Source organism: Halichoeres trimaculatus, unplaced genomic scaffold, assembly GCF_033239565.1.
Source record: "Halichoeres trimaculatus isolate MK-OKI-2021-1 unplaced genomic scaffold, fHalTri1.1 fHalTri1_scaffold_7, whole genome shotgun sequence".
NCBI lineage: Eukaryota > Metazoa > Chordata > Actinopteri > Labriformes > Labridae > Halichoeres > Halichoeres trimaculatus.
This window is the reverse complement of record NW_027437185.1, coordinates 23,651,139-23,672,961: the sequence shown is the minus strand read 5'-3', so window position 1 is coordinate 23,672,961 and position 21,823 is coordinate 23,651,139. Positions and strand designations below refer to the sequence as shown.

The 21,823-nt window shown below is 39.4% G+C and overlaps 1 protein-coding gene across 2 annotated transcripts in view; it reads left to right on the top strand.

Annotated features, from left to right (window-relative positions):
• The window catches only part of mrpl11 (mitochondrial ribosomal protein L11), a 90,268-nt gene that overhangs the window by 34,463 nt on the left and 33,982 nt on the right, over positions 1-21,823 (top strand). Inside the window, exons 1-2 of one of the 2 annotated variants that reach the window (XM_074674276.1) lie at positions 73-186; positions 17,044-17,222. In XM_074674276.1, coding sequence (XP_074530377.1) covers positions 17,100-17,222 — 123 coding nt within the window. In that variant the 5' untranslated portion in view covers positions 73-186; positions 17,044-17,099. Of the gene's footprint in view, positions 1-72; positions 187-17,040; positions 17,223-21,823 lie in introns of those variants that run through there. The other variant, XM_074674277.1, reaches the window with a different exon arrangement.

Here is a 21,823-nt window from a genome sequence, read left to right as displayed (position 1 = left end):
CTTGAGGCAGACCCCATGGACGGACCTCAGTTCACCTCATCACCCGGTGCTGCACTTGCTCCTCCACACCAGCAGGTGGCAGCTCGGTGATAAACAGTGACATACAGACCACCGTGTTCAGTAATCCAAGATGTCTGCGCCCTGAAGGATGTCGCTAACGGCGTGAAGGTATAGGACAGTAGACAGGTATGGAATATTAACGTTTTTAGGGGGTTCACACTGTCCTCTTTTACCTGCTGTGAATATTATGAGCCGTGAGTGGTGGAGCTTGGAGTGTTGGTGCCGGAGAATGAGTGAAGTCTCTACATGTTCAGTGTCACAGTGATCAGAGCTGCCTCTGATCATTTATACATAGTTCATGTTTCATAATTCGCCCTTATCCAACCACATTACAATATTCATTTTTAGTCTTTCATGCGTGGTACAATGAAGTACTCATTCACGCGAAATGTTAAGGATTTAACGGTAACTCAAACATGATATTGACTCAACATGACTCATGGCAGAAACGAGTCTACTTCAAGCCGAATTATGAGCTCCGTTCGTGTTTTACGTTGTTATCCAAATGTTGTCAAGCGATAACATCTGTGTGGAAGTACCTCATATCAAAGTTGAAGCCTCAAGTAAGGTTATTGACTCCTGACGTTGTGTACGGTGTTCAGTGGCTCTCATCATCAAAATATCTAGGCATGAGTACTAAATTAGGTACTTTTAAAGGTACTGACCAAAATCTGTCAAAAGTACCGGGCACCGGTTTACCTAGAATCAAAGGGTGCCATGTTTAGGTACCTAAACGCATCTTTGTGACTTTGAGGGAGTGGAACAGTAGGCGATTTTCATGCTGGACATGACCACAACATTTCAAGGTTATAGGTATGTGAAATTGAACACATATATGTATACGCATATATATTACTATGAAAATAATTGATATTTTTCACCACTTAAGCACAAAAATTACAGAAAATTGGTACAGTTGAGTACCGATACCGATTGTTAGGTACCGAGCATTGGGTACCATATCATTTCAAATGTTAATGACACCCATCCCTAAAGATATCTCTACCTGGTGTACCTATTACCAAGGGCCATATCCTGACAAAGAACAGGATAAAATGAATTATTTTTACTTTTGACATTAGTCCTTGAAACACTGTAAAAGTTATGGGTCAGATACCAGGAAAGGCTGTTTTCTATCAAATGTTGTACAGTATGTACCCTGCACACTTGAATGAAAACACAGAAAGTTTATATGATAGTCTATATGTGCAATTTTTTTTCTTCAATTCTAGCAACACATACCTTGTTACCATTCAGGCAGTGGTTTGCAATGTAGGTTTTGACCCGAGACCCCTCGAGGGGTCATATACGTGTGTGTGTGTGTATATATATATATATATATGTGCGTGTGTGTGTGTTTGTGTGTGAGTGTGAGTGTGTATATATATATATGTGCGTGCGTGTGTGTGTGTGTGTGTGTGTGTGTGTGTGTGTGTGTGTGTGTGTGTGTGTGTGTGTGTGTGTGTGTGTGTGTGTGTGTGTGAGTGAGTGAGTGTGTATATATATATGTGCGTGTGTGTGTGTGTGTGTGTGTGTGTGTGAGTGTGTATATATAGTGGATACATGGATGTCAGGATGACTTGTGTTCAAAGTCAGAGGTTTTTGGAAGTTTAAGCCTTTGAAGGGATTTCTACTACAGGATCGTGACATATTTTGTCCTAGACCAAACTATCATGAATCATATTGCTGCCATAACATTAAAAATGTGTTTTTCATTGACCAATAGAAATTTTAAGTTTTAAAGTTCCATATGTTGCCTTTGCATTATTTATAATCATATCTAGGCCTTGTATGCTTTGCAAACCATCAATTTCTGCTTTTGTTTACATTTTACACTGTGTTGTAGCTTTCCAGGAGTAATGATATTGTATGTCAGCCATAGTAGTCATAGCTAAAACCTTTGATTCAATTTCAAAAAGAGCTCACTTTCTTCCGTCTGTTTAGTCCTTCTGATCCATAAATCTCTTTTCACTGCAGTATGAAGTCCTACACCTCTCTGGGTTCAGGACTAAAGTGAGATGTAACTCGGCAACCTTTCCTGAGCAGTTTAACACAATCAAATTGCAGTAATTATTAATAAACAACTACAAGCTATTTACTCTTTATGCACTATTTACAGTCGATACTGTCACAACTTTTTACACAAAGCAGCTTCAGTCAGTAATGAGACAGAGTGCTGAGTGACTCTGAGCAGTATTTTACGCCTGCAAGACAATGCCATGAGAAGCAAAATTCTAAGTTTTTTATTAACCATGAATACAGGGTGTATGTCCATCATACAGAGCATGCTAAAAGCAGAGCGAAGCATGGATTTTTTTGCTTTTTACAGATTTTAGCTTTAGCAAACGGTTGATTTTCTGTACATTTTCAAAGACATGAAAATCAAACTGATGTTGCACAAATTCTCCCATATTGTCTGGCCTGTTGTTGCTAACATCACTTATGATACATTCAGGTACCCTTGGAAACCTGAGAGTCTGACGATAACACAATTTTTAAAATTTTTGGATTTTACAAATGGTTTTTAAATGCTAGAAATTAAAAAAAATATAGAGAGCCAATAGATTCAGTTTCAGTGTATTACATTTAATTTCAGATTATGCTTTTCAAATTTAAAGTAATTATTCAAATTTAGTTTCTAGTTTCTAGTGGTACGAATCTTAGCCTTTCTACTGTGTTGAGCCAACGTCTTCTGACTCTCAGTTTTTTCTCTTCTTTTGGCTTGAAATGGAGCATACTTTTTATTATGCACTAATATGACTATTATTAGTCTTCTGGAGCCTCTATGAGACTATGAGACCTACAGTGCTTAGACTTAGACTTGTGTGCGTCAACAGAATCAGAATCAGAATCAGAATCGCTTTTATTTGCCAAGAACACAAGGAATTTGACTCTGGTTAACCACACCTTCTCTGTACAATTATTATGAATACACACTAAATACAACAAAAGTTGAAAAAAACTAGAGCTTAAGTAGTAAGGAAAAATAGAAGATGATAATAATAAAGAGCTTTGTACAGAGAAGAATAAAAAGCATCAGTCAGTCAAATAAATACAGAAAGCAGCTCATTCAGATCCACACATATTTGGTTCAATGTTTGATGGAAATCCGCTTAAATCCATCTGTCAAAACAACTGAACAGCTGTAGAAGGAAACAAAAGAACTAAAACGTGGTGTGGTTTGCAGCTCACCTCTGACAGGCTCAAAGTGGTATTCAGAGGAGTAGTTAAAACCACCTTAATCAGTGGATTCTCTTCTTTTTTTAAAGGGGGGCTACAGGCTTGTGCAAAGGTTACAGAACAGTCAGAACAATAAATGTTTCCTCAGAGCTATGGTTATGTAGTTTTTTTTACTACTGGTTTACCTGCTTGAAAAGGTTAATAGTAAAAATGTCTGCACTTATAAAGTGCCTTCTTTCTGCTCTTATTAACACTCACACTGCTTTTTACTCTACACCCCACACTCACCCTTCTCTAAGGTAAGTTCACTAAGTAATCCTTCAGAGGTAATTTAAGGTACTGTGAACTCGGTTACTTCGACGTGTAGACAAGTGTGGAAGGGCCAACCTTCTAATGGACGACAAGCCACTCCGTCTCTGCCTCATCCAACTATTTAAACCCTGAATTGATAAAAATCTAAGAGGACATCAAAACCCAAAGATTTCCAATTGGTGTGAAAAAAGCCGAGTCATCTCCTGAATGCTAATCTATTGCTGCGAAACTGAAATCTAACTTAATCCTCCTCCTGATTTGTTTCTGTAGTGATTTAATTTGAGTCCTGTTGATTTAGGTGTGAATCTTAAACCTCGCCAGCCTGATTTCTCATGATCTTAAGTCCCCTGTCCCCTGAATGTGAGGTCCATCTGCAGCAGCAGCAGCAGCAGCACAGACCCAGAGGGCGGGTTTGAGAAGTGCTCAGAGTTCAGAGCGTTTACTGTCACATTCTGGCTGCAGTCACACTTGGCTTGCACTTTCTCGAGCTGTAATTCTGAAGGCTAGCTTTTATAATGTCAGGGCCTTGTGCTTTCACATGTTGCCTAGAGATGGCTGTGACGCTTCTGCTCCGTGTTTAATCATCTAAATCTGTGACTGCACCGTCTTTTCTATTTCTGCCTCTCCTCGCTCGGTTTGTTTATGAGTTGTCGCTGAATATCATCAACAGCACAATCTCATGATGTAGTCTGATGATCTTACAGGCGATAAAAATGTCATTTTGCTCCTTGCATAGATCCAGAATTCATAAATCATGGACCAAGACTTGCACTTAACATACTGCAATAAATATCAAAATAAAAGGTCCAATTTGGCCTCTAATTTAACTTTTGCTTGGTCGTTGACACACAGCTCCATAGCTTTAATGTGCTTTGTGCTCAGATATCATAAACATCACCCAGCTTTATAACCACAGCGGCATAATATATGTTGCCAGTCTGCAAAGAAAGCAGAAGCTGACGTGGAAAGAGTATTGTTTTCCCTGTTTTATAATTCAGATTTTTCAAGTATCAATCTCTGCTGCTGATGCTTTTTTGTTGTTGCTTCTTTGAGATTTATTCCAAGCAGAGGCAGTTTGTTACACCGTCTGTGTTTCTATCAGACATGATAGAGAGAGGGGGAATGTAATTCAGGGAAAGCAGTAAAGGAAACGGCCTCCCTGGGATTTGAATACAGACAAGCAGAGATTATCCATGCAGAGAGTTTTCACTGGGAGTCATCACTATTCAAGTAAAAGTTCCTGGTTTGAACCCAGGCTGCTGTGATGGGCATGTATGTGCTGCTTCAGTGGTCAACTTTTCACCCAACAGCGTTTAAGAGCACAGTGGACAGCTGCTGTCCTCATTAACTGACTTATTCTCACACAGTGACAGCTTAAAAAACACCAGTGACAAGTGAACTGATGTAATACACTGTGTAGCTGCAGCTATATGAACATAGTGACCGCTGCACCCGTTCAGTATTTGATCGCTGTTGAAAGATTCATTTGAAAACCATGGGGATGAATATTTTGCTAGAAACAACCTCCGCTCCTCTGTGGAAGCTTTCCACATTATTTTAATAAATCCAGCTGCAGAGATCTGGCTTCCTTTCTGTCACCACAGCAATAACCTGGTGGGTCATCGATGTTTGGTGATTACACCTGCATCACAGCTGAGGAGTTAATGCCTGAGCTTTCGGATGGCTTTTGCGGTAGAATCGATCAATACGGACCTGACTCTTGGCTCCAAGGCCTTTGAGCCATCCCAAACACTCAGATGCACCAAAATATCACCTGTAACTGCTGCTATTCTTTTTCTTCCTTAACCTCTAAGTTTGATAAAAAAAGAACTTAACAGTGCTATAACAGCCCTCCACCAAAGGTATTAAACTGTATTGACAAGAGTTGAGAAAGTTCTGTAAATGTGAGAGAAACATGTGAATGACTTGTGGTTTTCAGACACAACAGACTTTTTTTTTTTTTTTTGTCAAGTGGCTGAATTTGAAAATTATGCATCGAGACTCATGAAAACTTCTTTGTCATTATTTGAACAGAAAAATGTTGATGCAGTGTTGCAATTTTCTGTGAGACTGAATTTAGACATGTCATGATTATGAATGGTGAGTGGGTTGTTTTGCGAAACAGAATTCCTCAAGGTGAGACGAAATCCTAACACTTTGTGTAAAGCTTAGGGCTGTGTGATTATGGCAAAAATCAAAATCAGGATTAATTGAACCTTCTACCTTCATTTCTGTTAATTCACATTTATACCACTATCAGCTCAGTTAATTCTTTTTATTTTGAAACAAGTTACTAAAATGAACACACAGATGAACAATTAAGGGTTATTTATTCAAAGCAATGGAAGAGAAAATACACATCAACTATTATGTAAATATTTTTATGGAAAAAAAGAGAGGAAGAATAGCAAGGGGGGATTAAAAAAAATTGACTTGTCAGTTTTTCATTGGTTAGAAGCTCTAATTGTTGGTTTCAATTATTTTTCAATTAATCCCGCAGCCCTGGTCTAGCACTGGCCTCACCCTGTAGTGATTTTATTACGTATAAAAAATCTGCTAACTTTTACCCCACCTTTTACCTTGCTACAATTTTATTTATTAAAACTAAATTGGGCCAGTACTAGTATTAGTTACAGGTATCAGGCCAGCACCAGCCTTTTTTTCGAAGCATCCGTACTAGCAAAAGCTGCTGATACCAGTAGCTGATACTCTAGGCAAAAAAATCGTATGTCTTGCAAGTTTTCCTCGCCAGCACTTCATTGTTGTGGTTTGACACCATAGCAACCAGCGTCAGGTCTTGTCCAGGTCCTGTCAGACTTCCCTACAAATTTTCAGCTTGCAGTTGTGTATTTCTTTTTGCACCAACCCATCAAAGTAGTTTTGTGTTGGTTTTTTTCATGTTTCAAAAACAGATATTAAAGATGCTATGAGGAGGATCTGTTTTAATTGCACTCCCTCGCCACCTTCTGTCCAGAGTCTCCACACACTTTCGTAAATTACTTTTAGTGAGGCATCTGTTTGTTTTGGAATTAAATGGTGATTGGATCAAAACTATTTTTTTGTTTAAGACAACTATTTACTGGATACAATGCGCCAGGGTAAGGCATTTATCAGTACAGTTGCATAGCGCTACGATTTGAATCGTGACATCAAACAAGCGTTGTAGTAGTTGGCTATATGTTAGCGACATTGGCATCCCGGTGCTCTGACTTATCTGTAGGCTAATGTGACAACAAGCAAACACTGTAAGTTTGTATGTAGTTTAGTTAGGGATGGGTACCTTTCATGTTTGAAACGATACAGTACCAATGCCCGATACCTGGCAATCGGTACCTGTACTCAACGGTACCAATTTTTGTTACTTTTTTAGTTTTTATTTGTTTATATGGTAAAAAATATTAATTTTTTCAATACTAAAATGTTTTAAAAAATCAAGTTAACAAAATTATTCTTTAGTATATAACATTGCAATGCTGTGTTCATGTCTAACATGGAAAATTGCCTTCTATTCCACTCCTTCACAGTCACAAGGATGAATTTAGGTACCTTAACATGGTACCTTTTGGTTTTACGTGAATCGGTACCCTGTGCTTTTGAGAGAATTTGGTCGGTACCTATAAAAGTACCAAATTCGGTACCCATCCCTAAGTTTAGTAGCCGTCTCTATTTAGCACAGCCGGCAGTCCGGTGCTCTAAGACTCGTCCATAATGTGTAACGTCAATAAATTCTGGTTATGTCCTGGCAGTCATCTACCAAGCAGAGCTAACATAACCTCTCTCTTCATTTTATTGATAGACTCTCAAGTTTGAACCAACCACTACAGAATAACTGCTGACTGTGTGTTGGAATCAACATTATCACAAACAGTTTAGCCCCTGTGTTATAGAAAGGCCAATTTACCTTTAGCTCGGGCTGTATCACTCTCCTGTTAAGCTTTCTTCTGCTCTTCTGTCCTTTTTCTGTCTGACAGTTAGGCTTCTCTGTCCATCGGGAAGCTAAGAAGTAACAATTTAAAATAACCTGTAACCAGCAATATTAGTGCTAATGATCTCATTTTAAAGTGTGGATTAAGATCAGGCATAAATCTAGAAAGGAGACTTTTTTTCCATATCACTGTCAAACCCCTCACAGCCCCTATGAGTGAAAATGTTGGATGTCAGTGTGGTATCATGAGGAAAGTTTCAAACTATAAGGTAAATGTGTTTTAGAATAAACCTCAAATGAGACTGAAGCCTGTTCTTCACAGGCTGTTAAAAAATATCAAATAAACTCAGTGAGATCAACACGAGATTTGTATAAACTGTGGCATCATCGGTTGGGGAAATGTGTCATATTAAAAAGAGGAATACAGTTTTGTTGCATTGAAACAGTGAAGAAGGCTTCAGGAATGCTGGGGTACTTAAAGAGACAGTAGCTGATATGAAGCTATCAGGGGTTTCAAAAAGCAGTCTGAGATCAGAAAATAACTGTTTGAGCTGTAAATCATGAACAGCTGCTGCAAAGCTGTCAGACAGACAACAGAAAGCCCCCCAAACTAGTATAATACCTCCGCTTAGACGGTTTAAGATCATTTGGCAGAAGTATCGACTGAAATGAAATGTTCCTTAGTATGGTTCTGTCTACAGTTTTCAGTGGGTTACAATCAAATGTCATTCAATCTCTGTCGAGTTCCTCTTAATGAAAGATGTATTTTTTCCTTTTTATACTTCATGGGTCGTCTATTAATAAGCTCAAATGAAGCTGCTTTGACATCATCTTAGAGAGAAGATTTCCTTCATACTAACTTTAGAAAACAAGAGCAGAGTCTACATTTTATGTAATGGTCATAAATGTCGGTACACGATTGCAGCCTTTTTAACAGCAGTAAAAGCCTGAGCACAAGTATGTGTGCCCATTTTATTTAAGCCACTGTGAAAAGTTTGAAGCCGTTAATAAAAACAGACTGAAATTAATATTAATACCTTTTTATGATCTACAAAAGCAAACCAGACCTCCACTGACAAGACTGAGTGTTTCAATGATTTCTCTGCTGTAAAGGGATAGGTGTCAGACAGGACTTTGTACATGATGATAATGACACTTTGACAGTTTCACATGGTGAAAAAAGAGCCTGTTTCCCTAGAGTGCGACAGTCAACTGTTAATTAACACAGGGGATATATTTTGAAAGCAACTCTACCTCCTCATGTACATCAGCAATGAAATAAAAACACCCCTTTGTCCAGAAATCTAAACAAACTGATGGTTCACCTTGGACCAATTCTTTTCAGCTTAAGCTTCTTTAAAGTAGAACTGCAGAGAACACTCTGTACTTTCTCCACTCACTATTAACACTCAGTTGTATCTATATCAACAATGCCAGAAGAAACCAATTTGTTTACTAGAAGCATGCCTTAAGGACTGGGAATTTCTTGCTGATAAACTAAGCAAAAACTAAAAGTTTTTCTAATTATATCACTACCTTTGATGTCATCGACCTTGCATCCTGCATCATTGGATCTGTGAGTTGTATTTGTGATTTTTTGTTATTTAGATCAGTGTTTCCCAAACTTTTGTTCAGGTGACCCACATTTTGGGGGGAATAAGCCACGGCTACCCAATCCAAAAAATCCAAAATATGTCCAATCAGTAAATCCACTGACAGGATAAATGTGCAAAAATAAACAAAGGTTCTTTAATCATGTTTCTGCATCATCATACTTCTTTGGTACCAGCTAAAAGGCCTAAGAGACAAATTTGACAAAAGCATTACAACTTTGATAGGCTTACACTCTGAAAATACATTATTACTATGACGGGTTAGCCTGCTTGCTTTTCAGAATTGTATCCCAGCCATGTGTACGAGATGAGAGAACAACACATGTATCGAGCGCAGCATCCAGTCTGTTTCTGTATTTTGACTTCAATTTTGTGAGAACTCCAATTTGTATTTGTTTTAATGAGCCTGTTAGAGTCAAGTTTCTGTCAATCATGACAGACAAGAAAGAAACTTCTATTCTTTTCTATTCTATTCTATTCTAATTTTATGTGGTTGTGAAAGAGATAAGACGCAAAATCCATACAGATATGACAGTGGGAGGAGCCAATCATCAGTAAACAAATCGTTGAGGGGGAGACTTCTTCTGGTTAGGGAAAGCATGAATTTCATGTAAACATTCTAGAAACTAATCTGGCGACCCCAAAAAAATCTCTGGCGACCCACCTATGGGTCAGGACCCAGACTTTGGGAATGACTGATTTAGATGGAGATTAATTGCCTCTCGAGGGCTTCAAGACAGTCCCTCACCTAGTCTCATTTAATGTCTAAATTTCTTGTTAACTACGAATTTTGGTCACAATTCTTCACAAAAGCTAACCAAACAGGCCATCTTAAACCTTCTCTTTGTATGTGGAAACACAGATCAGCTCTAAGCTTCAGATATCAAAATCCTGTCAGTTTGAGTTCAGTAGTACTGAACTCAGAGCTGCTCTGGTTAAAGCATGCTAAGACTTGAACTTGAACCCTCCAGTTTAATGAATACTCTGGCACAAATTAAATCTCTTTCTTAGTATCAGCTGACTCTTGGTGCATAATTAAGAGAGCCTTTCTACCTTTATCCAAATATAATTTTCTGCGATAATTGCGCGCTGAAATTTTGATATGAATCCACTCTTGCTGCTTGCTGCTTATTTTGCAGTTTAAAGCTAATTAGATCTGCTGTTACGTTCCACTATTTAATGAAAAATTAATTTATTGCTCAAAGTGCGGAAATGATGAGTTGTTTATTTCTGCAATGCACAGATTAGCAGAGAGCTGGCAGAGATGAGACCTGCGGGTTCACGTGTCGGTTAAATCGGGTCATGTCACTTCCTTTTTTTTCAGTCTTGTGGGATCATTCAGACTCTTCTCCTCTTCTTTTTATTTGACTGGCCTTTAGGACTTGGCATTCAGCGATCGATAGCTCCAGGGCCGGAGTTTGATGGGGTGAATACTAATGTAGTGGAACAGCATTGGCATATGACGGGCTCTCTATAAGTTTATATCTCACATTATCTCTTAAGCTGATCCAGAGCATCTCGCCGGGATCTCCTAATGATCACACCGAGTACATTTGTTCTGTTTGGTCTTTGCATCAGGCTCATCGATTACGGTTAATCTGCAGCGCCTGATTCATAATGTGGTGCCATCTAAACAAATACTGCCTCCCTGTATTCCCCGCTGAATATGACGCTCCCTCTTAGCTGTTTATTCTGCTGTTAACACAAATTTGGTCATCTTATGCATTCAAGGACACCAATCATTTATCACGCCTCTAATGGTATTCCAACTTTTCTGCAAAGACGGGCAGAAAAATGAAATTGCATTATAATTTTAATATGCTGGTGCAGTTTTGTTCTGTTAGGACCCAGGGTCTCAGCTCGTCTCTGGGGCCTTTCTGCTTGTTTGTCTTAAATTTGTTTATTTGCAGAGCTGTGCCGTGGTGCCAAAGGCCATCACACACGTGACTTAAGTGTACCGCTACCTTATTGCAAGGTTTATGCCGTACATCAAATGTAAAGGTGAATGCCACCACTAGATGGACCGCCACACTAAGGGCTGGATTAAACCAATTGTCAGGGCTGGTTTTAGTGTCCCTAGGAGATAAAGATGAATCGAGTCCCTTTCCTTGTAATTTCAGGGAATACTAATCATGGCTTGTGTTTGGCGCAGGCTCTGACAGCTTTTATCTGTTTAAAGAGATGGAAACAGAATGAGTTTTACTGTTAAGGCTGACTGATGAGGCTGGAATAAGAATACTTTAGTTCTTATCAGAAGATCAGAAAATTACACTCTTGGGACAGGAAATGTGTATCAGGAAATGGATCACACTTTTTCTGTTTAACTTAAGATAGACACTTTCTTTTGTAAATTTGTTGTATCAAGTGGAATCATCCTTATTAGGACTGGGACTATCAGCTCAGTTGTAAATATGATGTTATCACAACAAACGGAGGACAGAAGGGTACAGAGTTGATGGGAAAACAAAGGGGTGCTGCACTGTTTCCAAAGCAGTTTAAAAGTCGGTAAATCTCAGTCTGGCAAAAAGTGCAAACACATCTGGCTGATGTTGAGCTGTTTGACTGCATACCTGAAAGTTTTGACCTTGCTGTCTGGCCACATTAAGTCAAGAGATCACCACAGTCATCAGGATTCATCCCCTTGGCAACAAATCTCCACAAAATTTAATGGCGAACCATTCAACAGGCTTCATTAAAAAGACGTCACCCTCTTTAGTGTAGGGTTGTAAATCATGAGTTTCATTACAGTGTTGTATCGATTCTTTGGCCTACACAATATCACCTTTAGAACAAAGTCTGCCTCCAAATGATTTGGATAAGAGAGTCTAGGATCTACATGAGATGGAAGCAGACACTGTTTTAACTACAGAACTGGTCTAATTTGGTGGATGTACCATAAGGAAGCAGGACAAGACGTAACATAGTATCTCTACATTCCCCTCTTAATCAAAAAATTGAACAAGATTGATATATTCTCACTAGGGGTGGGCAAAAATATTGATTAGTTGATGCATCACAACTATTTCGTTGCCCAATTCAAAATCGATGCAGAAAATCCTGTGTATTAACCAACCTCCTGGCAAGTTGGGTGTGTGTGTGTGTGTGTGTGTGTGTGTCTGGTGTGTGTGTGTGTGTGTGTGTGTGTGTGTGTGTGTGTGTGTGTGTGTGTGTGTGTGTGTGTGTGTGTGTGTGTGTGTGTGTGTGTGTGTGTGTGTTATTCGTGTTGTATGGATGAGGGCTGCACGAGACCAAACAACAACAAAAGGGCAGCAGCAGCAGCAGCAGCAGCGTAAAGCCAGCTCCTTCAGCTTTGAAGTCTGACGTTTGGGTTATTTTATTGCTTCAAAATGTGAGGTAACATACCTTTTATGTTCACATGGGCATGAAAATTTGAAAATCAAAGCATTTCAATCAATATCTAATTGAATTGCAACCTAAAGATTCAAACCGAAACAAAAAGGTTGGGACGAAATGCTGTTCTTGCAATTAGATTCTGTTACGATATTTGGGTTGCTAATTCAATTTAGATTGCGATTCTTTGATATTTATGATTTTTCCAATTTTTAGTTTGCGTTTTTAACACCAGACCATGTAAAAAATGTTAAATGATGATGATACTGTCTACAGACTATATCTGGAGCCACATTTACCATAAAATGCTGATCACGTGAGTCAGAGAGAAACATTTCACCCTCTGCTGGCGAAAAGTGGTAACTCTTTTTCAATCCAGTTTATAAACAGACTGAAATGAAAAATTTGAACTTGGAAAAAAAAAACAATTTTTTGACAAAGAATCCCAATTTTGATGTCAAACAAAAAATCCAGATTTATCAATATTTGTATTTTTTTCTCCCTCCCCTATGAATAAAATCGTGAGGTTCTTAGCAATACCCAGCCCAAATTCTCAGATGCTGCTAGTTTGCCTCTAAATGTTTGTTGAAGAAAAGTTAGAACAAGAGTGAGGAGCTTTGATCCAAGTTTTCTTTGAGCAATAATCAAACTTTCTCAGTTATTATTATTTTTTAACTCTGACACCACATCTTTCAAAGTAAAAGACGCCCATGTTGATATTAAACCTTGTCAAGCAGGAGTCTGTAATACTGTAGCTCCAGTCTCATGGGCCCAGTTCCTCCTCACTCCTACGGAGATGGTTTAAGATGGACTCGGGGAATAGCTGTAGAGAAACATAAAGCAAGCACATAAAGGTGCTCTGATAGAAATAAAACATGAAACAGAGTTTACATTCTAACACTCCACTCCAATGAGTCTTTGTCAGGGTGAGTCTCTGATAAGATGATACTCTCTGATTCTGTATTTCATACAACACCGGATCTGTGTTATTAGAAAATATTTGATTTCATTCTCCTCACTCGTTCACTTCTCATTTATTGAGCGGAGATACGAAGATGAAGGGGCAGATAGAGTCGAACAAATGTTATTGAACCAGACTTGATTCTGCGTTGTTGCAGGTACAAAGCCTGATCCCCCCTGAGAAATCAATTAGTATTCAGCTTTTCTTCCATGAGACTGCATTAAAAAGTGATAAAAGCAGCAGAAGGAGACATGATCCTCCTCAGGCTGTCTGTATCATGTATATTGTAGAGAGTCTGGAACTTTCACACCCAACTATCTTTCAAGATGAGTTCTTCTATTTTTCAAAGCAGTAATTTGTAGATAATCAATAGCTGCGACCTTGACTTGTGTATAAAAAAACACATTTAGAGGATTCATTGATGTTGACTACAGTTTGGCTCTCCTCCTTAATGAAGACTAAAGAGAGCCTAATAGCCCACACAACAAACAGTGCTGGCCTCTCCAGTGCAATTAAAGCCACATTTTTAATAGCAAACTGATTAATTCTTTTAATCAAAGTCAGCTGTATCCTTGAAGTGCCGTCAGTTTTAATTAGCCTGGAACACAACACACAGCAGCTGCCGTTACTGCTCAGTGAAAATTTCAGACACTTTTTAATGAAAAGGTGATAAAAAAAGGAGTGATGAGTTTTTCACATGGGGAGGGTAATTTCAGATTATCTTGTAGACCTGGACTTTATAATGACAGGTGGGATTCTTCTCACCACACGGGATGCGTCTCCTGTGTGCTCGGTTATATTGACATGTTTACCTCTGTCAAAGATAGCGTCTTTCTATCTCGAGTAGTTTGTCTGACAGGCTGCAGGAGGAGAGCTTAAAAATATCCAGATCCTCTTGACGGATTAGGTTAGGTTGCAGAGTTTGGGTTATTGTTGTCACAGGGAGACAGGGATCAGGGATTTGATGCCACATATACTGGGTTTAGCTTGGGCCTCTAACAAATGTAAAGGTGGCAGTGTACATTTTATTGCTAGAGCTGGTTTAAAAACTAATTTTGAAAGGATATATTCTTTGGATGATTTAAAAGTTTTGCTATCTTGTTTTATTCAAACTGAAAGCACTCCAGTTTCATAGTTTACAGTACTCTCAGCACTGTCTGCAGCTTATTTAAATGAGCGTCACAGCTGAGCTGGTGGTTGTACGCACCAGAACTCTTTGAAAATGAGTAAAATATTGATGTATGAAATTTTGATTCGTAAAAGAAAGCAGCAGCAGCCTGGGCACATTTGCACAGGTGGATTGGTCTAGAAAGGTCTGTTTTCATTCCAGCTCTAAAAATTACCATTTCAGCTGCCTATGTAGCAGCTACAACATTAACTCTAATCTGAATATTTCTCCTGTGTCAGGTATCCTTTCAAACATACCCCAGTCACTTAAACTCCAAGCAAATAACTTCAAGGCAAATGAAAAACATCCAACTTTAAATGTTGGTGTTAATAAAAATGTTATTTTTGGTTGAAAAAGCTCTTGTGAAAATCTGCATCCACTCACCATCTGGTGCTGTTTTTGCTCCATCGTTGCTCACCTCGACAACATCCTGTAGTTGGGAGTAATTTGAATACAGTCTTTGTGGCACGCCACTTCTCAAACTAGTTTAAAGAAAACGCTTTTTTCACAGACGCTCAACGCGGCTTGAACAAATTGCTCGTTCTGTTTACTTCTCTTTATCCACTCCGCTGCCAGTAATTGCAATATAAATGCAATATTCAGTTTAAAGAGGAGCTAAAAATTGTGTCTGTTCCTCTCAAATTACTGCGTCTTTGATTTGATTATGCGCAGCTAAACATGAAGCCAGCCCCTGGTTGAGGCTTATTGTGCAGCTTTGAAGCGTGTTTCCTGACGCTGCACAGCACAGGCCGCTTCATTCTTTGAATCTAATGTAAATTCAGCTGTGTGGAACGTACAGTCAGTGCCAGAGTCATGCCTTATGTAGGTCAATTCTTCTTCAACGTTAACTGCTTGGCCTTGTGATGACTGATTCCATTTTGCCGGGGAACTGCGGTTTTATTATTCATACTCTAGAAGAGATTGAAGTTGCGGTGCATTAAAGCATAACGTTGTCATTTCCCCAGTCTCAGAGCTGTTATTCCCTTTTGCCCCAAATTGGAATTAAACCCCATATTTGGTGCTGGCTCTAATTGTTTTTTCCTCGCAGTCACAAAAATCAAGTAAAGCCTCGTCTCTCAGGACGTACAGTGTGTCATTATGTCAGTTGATTTTTTTTTTGTTTCACTTCTTCCCTGAAAAACTGCTGTTTTAGTTGTTTCCTGCAGCTTGCCAGTTTTGGAATTCATGAGTCTCTCTGTCGCTGTTTGATAACAGGAGTGAGCTCTTCTCACTGCACATTTAATACACACCGGTTTCTGCATTTTCTCACTGGCTCTAAAATTGATCTGAAGTGCAACACAATTCTTCTCCAATGAAGTAGCTGAGCACATTAAGTGGGTAGCGTGAAATTGACCTCTGAAAAGCAGCAGTGTGTGTGTGAGTTACAAAGATGCCTATTGAGGGAATTCAAACTAAATGGATTGTATTTGTGACTTTCTCTGCACTGTGCGTTTCACCTTAATGCCCCTGCAAACATTGCCTCATGGTGGTTGCACTTTAACGGCTGCTGGATAATCAGCAGTGCAGATAGAATCACAACTTTTCTTGGGAGCAGTTTCTCCCGGTTTGTTGCTTCAAAGCAGCAGGAGGTCCCATATATCTTTTTGGTTTTGTCTCCTCTGTTGATCTAATTGGATACCCTCTGTTGCCCACAATGAATCATTGCTGGACCTCTTCTCTCCCTCTCCATAGTACTTATTTTTATTGAATGCAGGGTTCCCCTGAATCAAGGCCCTACCTTAAACCTTGTATGTGTCCCTTGGCTACAGCCATTGATCTTTTTTTTTTGCCCCTTTCCCCCCACCTCACAGCTGTCTCCGTATCACTTTTATTCCAGCTGAGGATTACAGGCCGACTTTTATGTGTTCCTCCTCCTCAGAGAGGGGCCGCGAGTTCAGGCCATTCTCCACACTCCACTAATTGACTCCTTAATTTTGCAAAAGCTTTTAAAGGTGGAGTGAAAAAGCGGAGCCCTCTTTGCGATCAGATGTGGAGAGGACACTTTCACCCCTCCTCGATGCATTAGCTTTGTTATTATCCCTCCTCTGTCCTTGACTCCTAACCTCTACTGATGCAGAGGAAGCTCTGCAGCAGCTCGGGGAGTTCAGCTGTGACACATCTAGAACAGAGGGGAGACGGCGGAGGTGTTTTGGCATGCGCTTCATGATTTTTTCACAGGGAACTTGAAAAACCTGCCAGTTCCCAGGATCCTCAACATGATGAGAATCTGACTCAGCTGCTCCTGATCCACACTGCAAACACCTCCTAGGATAAGTGGCTCTCGCTGAGCCGATCGAAGGCAAAGATTTTTTTAATTACTCGGCCGTTGCAGAATGGAACAGTGCGAGTTTTTACCTGAGGGTATCGGTATTGATTTGAGTGTATGATGTTTTAATGAGCCCGGCATGTAAGTGATTTGTTGCAGTTGTGCTTTTTCTTGAAACACTAATTTGTTTTTCTTCTCTGTTTTCAGTGGATGGCTTCTCAGTTGACTTGAAGGCAGATTTGAGGATTTCCACACAGAGCAGGATGTCAAAGATCTCTAAGGCAGCCAAGGTGGTGAAGAAATTGGATGTCGGGAATGTAATCCGGGCTATAGTGAGGTCAGGACAAGCAGCCCCTGGCCCTCCTCTAGGCCCCATCCTGGGACAGGTAAAATTACTCCTGATTCCCTCTCTTGTTTCATCTGCTTGCTCGTGGTAATCAGACGTATTCACTTAATTGAAGGAGCTTTTTTTATCAGCTGACCTCCTGCCCTCAGCTCTCATTAACTACCAGACAACCTGGCACTTTCCTATTTTCTCTCGGCCAATCACACTGTTGACTCTCCCGCTCCTCATTCACCTCTGAGTTCAACCCCTACCTCCACCTCCATCTCCCCTCATAGCTCTATTCATGTTCTTATTCTTATTCTGCTCGCACACAGCCCCATTGTGCAGGTGGATGCCACACTCTGCCTGCGTCTGCAACTATTTTCTCACAGTTTCCGGGGCCAAAAAACCCGGACACCTTTATCCACCGCAGCTGTCCACATACATTAGCCTCAGTCTTTACAAACCACTTGATGAAAGGGAATTGAACCAGTGATGGTTTTGTCCTAAATTCTTGTTTACTTCTCTTTTGCTTCAATCGCTCCAGAGAGACAGCTAAGGTTGTTTTCCCCATTTTTATTGCTCAGTGATTCACCATTACTACTTTTTTACTTTAGACGCCAGTACCAAGCAGAAACGTACTCGTACTGGCTGCTACAATGACAAAATAAGTCAGCAGTCCTCCAGCATTGAGCGACAAACAAAAGGGGGTTTAGAGCGGTTAAAAATAACTGCGGCTGAATTATTCTTCCCTGCAAATAAAATCATCCCTCTGTAACTAAACGGTTCAAAGCTAATGCTCTGCTCATTTACCTCGACCTTGTTTCTGAACACACAGGTGTATTGTTTCAAGTCTTTCTTGTTAAATTTATATTTTATTTGACACCATAAAGGCACAATCTGTTCCTGCTTTAATGGTCATTCAGCTATTTAAGTTTGATTGTCTTCTGCAAGATTAAATGAAAGCAGCCATACGGCTCGTTTTGTACATACAAATGAGATCCAGTTAGCCGCTTTAATGGACGGTGCTCATCAACCTTGGATGTTGTTGCACGCTTGGAAACAAGATCAATTCTCCCAGTTAATCTATCTCCGTGACTTAATGACGACACCCAAAGAGGGGAATGAAAAAGTGGACGAAAGTGGCAGAAAAAGAGCAACACATGATTAATGCGTTGAAGAAAAGTAAATGTAAGGATGTCAGAAAGGAGTTAAATGATGTGAAAATAACATTTCTCTTATCTGACATGGAGTGTAACAGTGCCGTACTTAATGTTCTTCTCAGAATGATGTAGTCTGCTGTCACCAGCTGCACAACATAAACTATGACACAAAATCAGTTCATCACTGGAAACCTGCGCTCCCTGCCAGACTGGGACTTAGATTTACTGCTTCAAAACACTGAGCGTTGGGTCTTTTTAAGCACATTTCTCCACTAAGTCTTGTTTGTTCTTCAACTCTGTTTCTCCAAACATTCACTAAATATCATTTTCAGCTTGAATAACTCACTTCAATCGAAATTTTACTTCTGTGGTTTTTTTTTACTATTTTCTTCATTACTCTAATTTATCTTCTTGTCTTGAAATGATGTTTTCAAATTGCTTTGATTTTCTTGAGAATTTGCAGAGACCTTTAAATTCTTACTGAATATAAATCAAATGTAACAAGACCAAAGAAAAGCAGCAAGTGCCTGAACAACACCAAGCCATCAATCATCGCAAAAAGATTTTTTGCTGTTTAGTTTCCCCAAATTACATGATGAATTGCTTCAGCTCTTTCAAAAATAGCTCAGCTGAGTAGATTTAATATCATGTCGTTTGAATCATTAAGACCTAACCTTTCCCACACTCACTCTTCAGCTCTGTTCTTCTCTCCCTAACGTTTCTGCATCATTTATACATGTAATGGCTGTGTCGTGTCTATGCAGATGTCACTCCCTTTTGTTCCCCAAACCTTCTCTTTCATGAGCTGATGTTCTCTCATAAGAAGTTGGAAACTTCAGACTCTTTAATGCTACAACCAAAGATGTCACATTTTCCAAACCGGTCGCTAAAGAACATCTCGTAAAGTTGAATCTTAAGTAAATATATCACTCATGGTGAAGCAGACTCACTAAACTCTGCAGCCCCTCACAGGTCTGCAGAGCAATTCAGTCTTTAAACCATTTCTTTTTTTCTGGGCTTCAGCTTCACTGTTTTATTTCATCCTCACTGCTCTTTCACATTGTTTTTGATCACAGCAGGGTGTCCAGCTCAGCAGCAGCTCAAGATATTTTTCCGAAGACTTTTTGGATACTAAAACCAGAGCTCAAACTGTTTGAACCTTAAATCATGTGTAGAGCACGAGCATTAATCTAAAGGACACAGAGTGTAACTGTGTATGGGGACTGCTGGAACAGGCAATGTTTGTGAACAAGTTGGAAAACTTCACGAAGGGATTATTCGTGGTGAGATGCTTTTCATAGTGGACTGGGACACAACATGTTGGGATCTTCTTAATGTGGGTTCCTCTGACACAATAACGTACTCTGATACATATAGCCAACTTGTTACATGACCCCTTCCTCAAGAAATGTATAATTTCATTTTTAAAAAAGGATGAAAATAGTCTGTCAGACTAGCAGTTTGAGCTGCTTCCCACAAGCAGTCGTAAGCTGAGCTTACTTCCTAAAATGAGCTAATGTAGCTGCTACTTCTGTTATTTCAATGTGTGATTACACATGGACACCTAGTATTGCAGAAGCACAAATGGCAACGAACTGTGAGAGTGCTACACACAGTTAGACTTATTGTTTCAGTGGATGGATAAAAGGTGAGAAGACCTTGCCCGTTGAGTCTGGTTTATACTTCTGCAATAACTTTGAGCTGTTAATGTGGCTGTTGATCATACATCAGTTTATAACAAAGAGAAAAAGGGAGGAGACATTAAAGGAGAAAAGATGAAAAATACGACTGTTGTTTAGCCATGTAGTGAATGCAGGAGACAGCATGCTGCTCCGTGGACCAATCACAGGGCTGTTTCCACATGTAGAGAAGAGGTTCACATCAGTTTACCTGCTAAGGCTTCTGCATTGAAACCAGGCAGCAATCATCAGCCTGAAAATATGAAACCTGTATCCTGTAAAGTTCATTCATCTATAAATTGTCTTTTAACTCGTTATTACCACCGCTAAGGAGGTTATGTTTTCGGGAGAGTTTGTTTGTTTGTCTGTGAACAACATAACTCAAAAAGTAACTAACAGATCTTGATAAAATTTTCAGGAAATGTTCAAAGTGGGATAAGGAAGAATTATTTAAGATTAAATTTTGATCCAGATCCAGGTGATCCAGATTACTGTCTTGGTCTAGGATTTTTTTTAAAGGATTCTTTATCATTGTGCGATAGGGCTGTTTTCACGATATGTGTATATAACTCCATGAATAATGGTTGGATAGCTTTGCAAAACAATACAAGACAAGGTCACCATAATTTCTGACAGATGTAAAAGTATGATCCAGATCCTGGTAATGTTCTGGATACTAAGATCCAGAGTATGAAATATGTACTGGGTCATCATAATTTTTAACACTATCAGAAAACCTGCAACTAACACCAAATTGTCGCTGACAGTCTGCTGAAAGGGAGTATAACATTAAAGTAGGACTGAAAAGTTGGGTGAAAATCACAATATGCTTAGCAGAGGTCTGTGCTCTGTGAGTGCTTTTCTAGTTTTTGATGTTATTTAACGTTTTCATTTTGCCCGTATAAGGGCATAGATGACTTGGCAGACTTGACCGACAGGTCCACCCTGTAGCTGTGTACATAGAGGCCTAAGGCCCGCCTCTTTGCATATTTAAACTGAACAAAACTTAGTGGAGTTCAGCATTTCTAATATAACACTTGCTGATGATGGGCTTCAGAAGTCTATCAGAATCAAAATTTCTGTTTCTGCTGCTCGTGAGGTAGAAAATGATCCATTGACATTTTTTCACATGAACACAGTACTGGGACAGGACATCTTGTTCTTGAGCAGACATGGATGGTGTCCAGAAAATGTGACTTCTGTTTGACGTGACTTAGTTTTGAAAGGAATAATACAGTAAGTAATTCAGTTCTGTTTCCGCAGCTGGGAAAGGTCCAGATATTTTTATCCAGCGACAAAGAGGAGGATCTGTGCTTTAATCTCATCCCATTTCACCATCTTTTATTCCTGCTCAAAAATACAGCAGAGAGGATTTCAACCACTGCCAAGTGAAGGGACCGTAATAACCCAATTTTACCGTCTCTGAAGTGTTTACCAGTTAGATGTATAATTGATTTTAAGATTCTTACTGATCACATTTAAGGCTCTGCTAAATCTTCTTACCCCTCAGCTTCACGGGAGCCTTCCGAGTCCCCTCACAGTGAATTAACTAACTCACTCTGTCACTCAAATCTCAACTCCAAAGGTCATTGAGTTTTCTGTTTGCCGCTTGTGTAGCACGTCCTGCCTCGGAAACTTGGAAAATATTCTGAAAAAGTTTCTTCTTCCTTTTTCCATAATTCAGAGTTAGAGAAAATTCTTTCAACTTGAAATGTCTTCAGCAAGAACTTGTTTTTTTGTAGCAGACTCGTATTACGTGACTGACAGAGAGAATATTTTTAATGGCAGGTTCTAATAGGCATACATAAATCGCTGAGCAA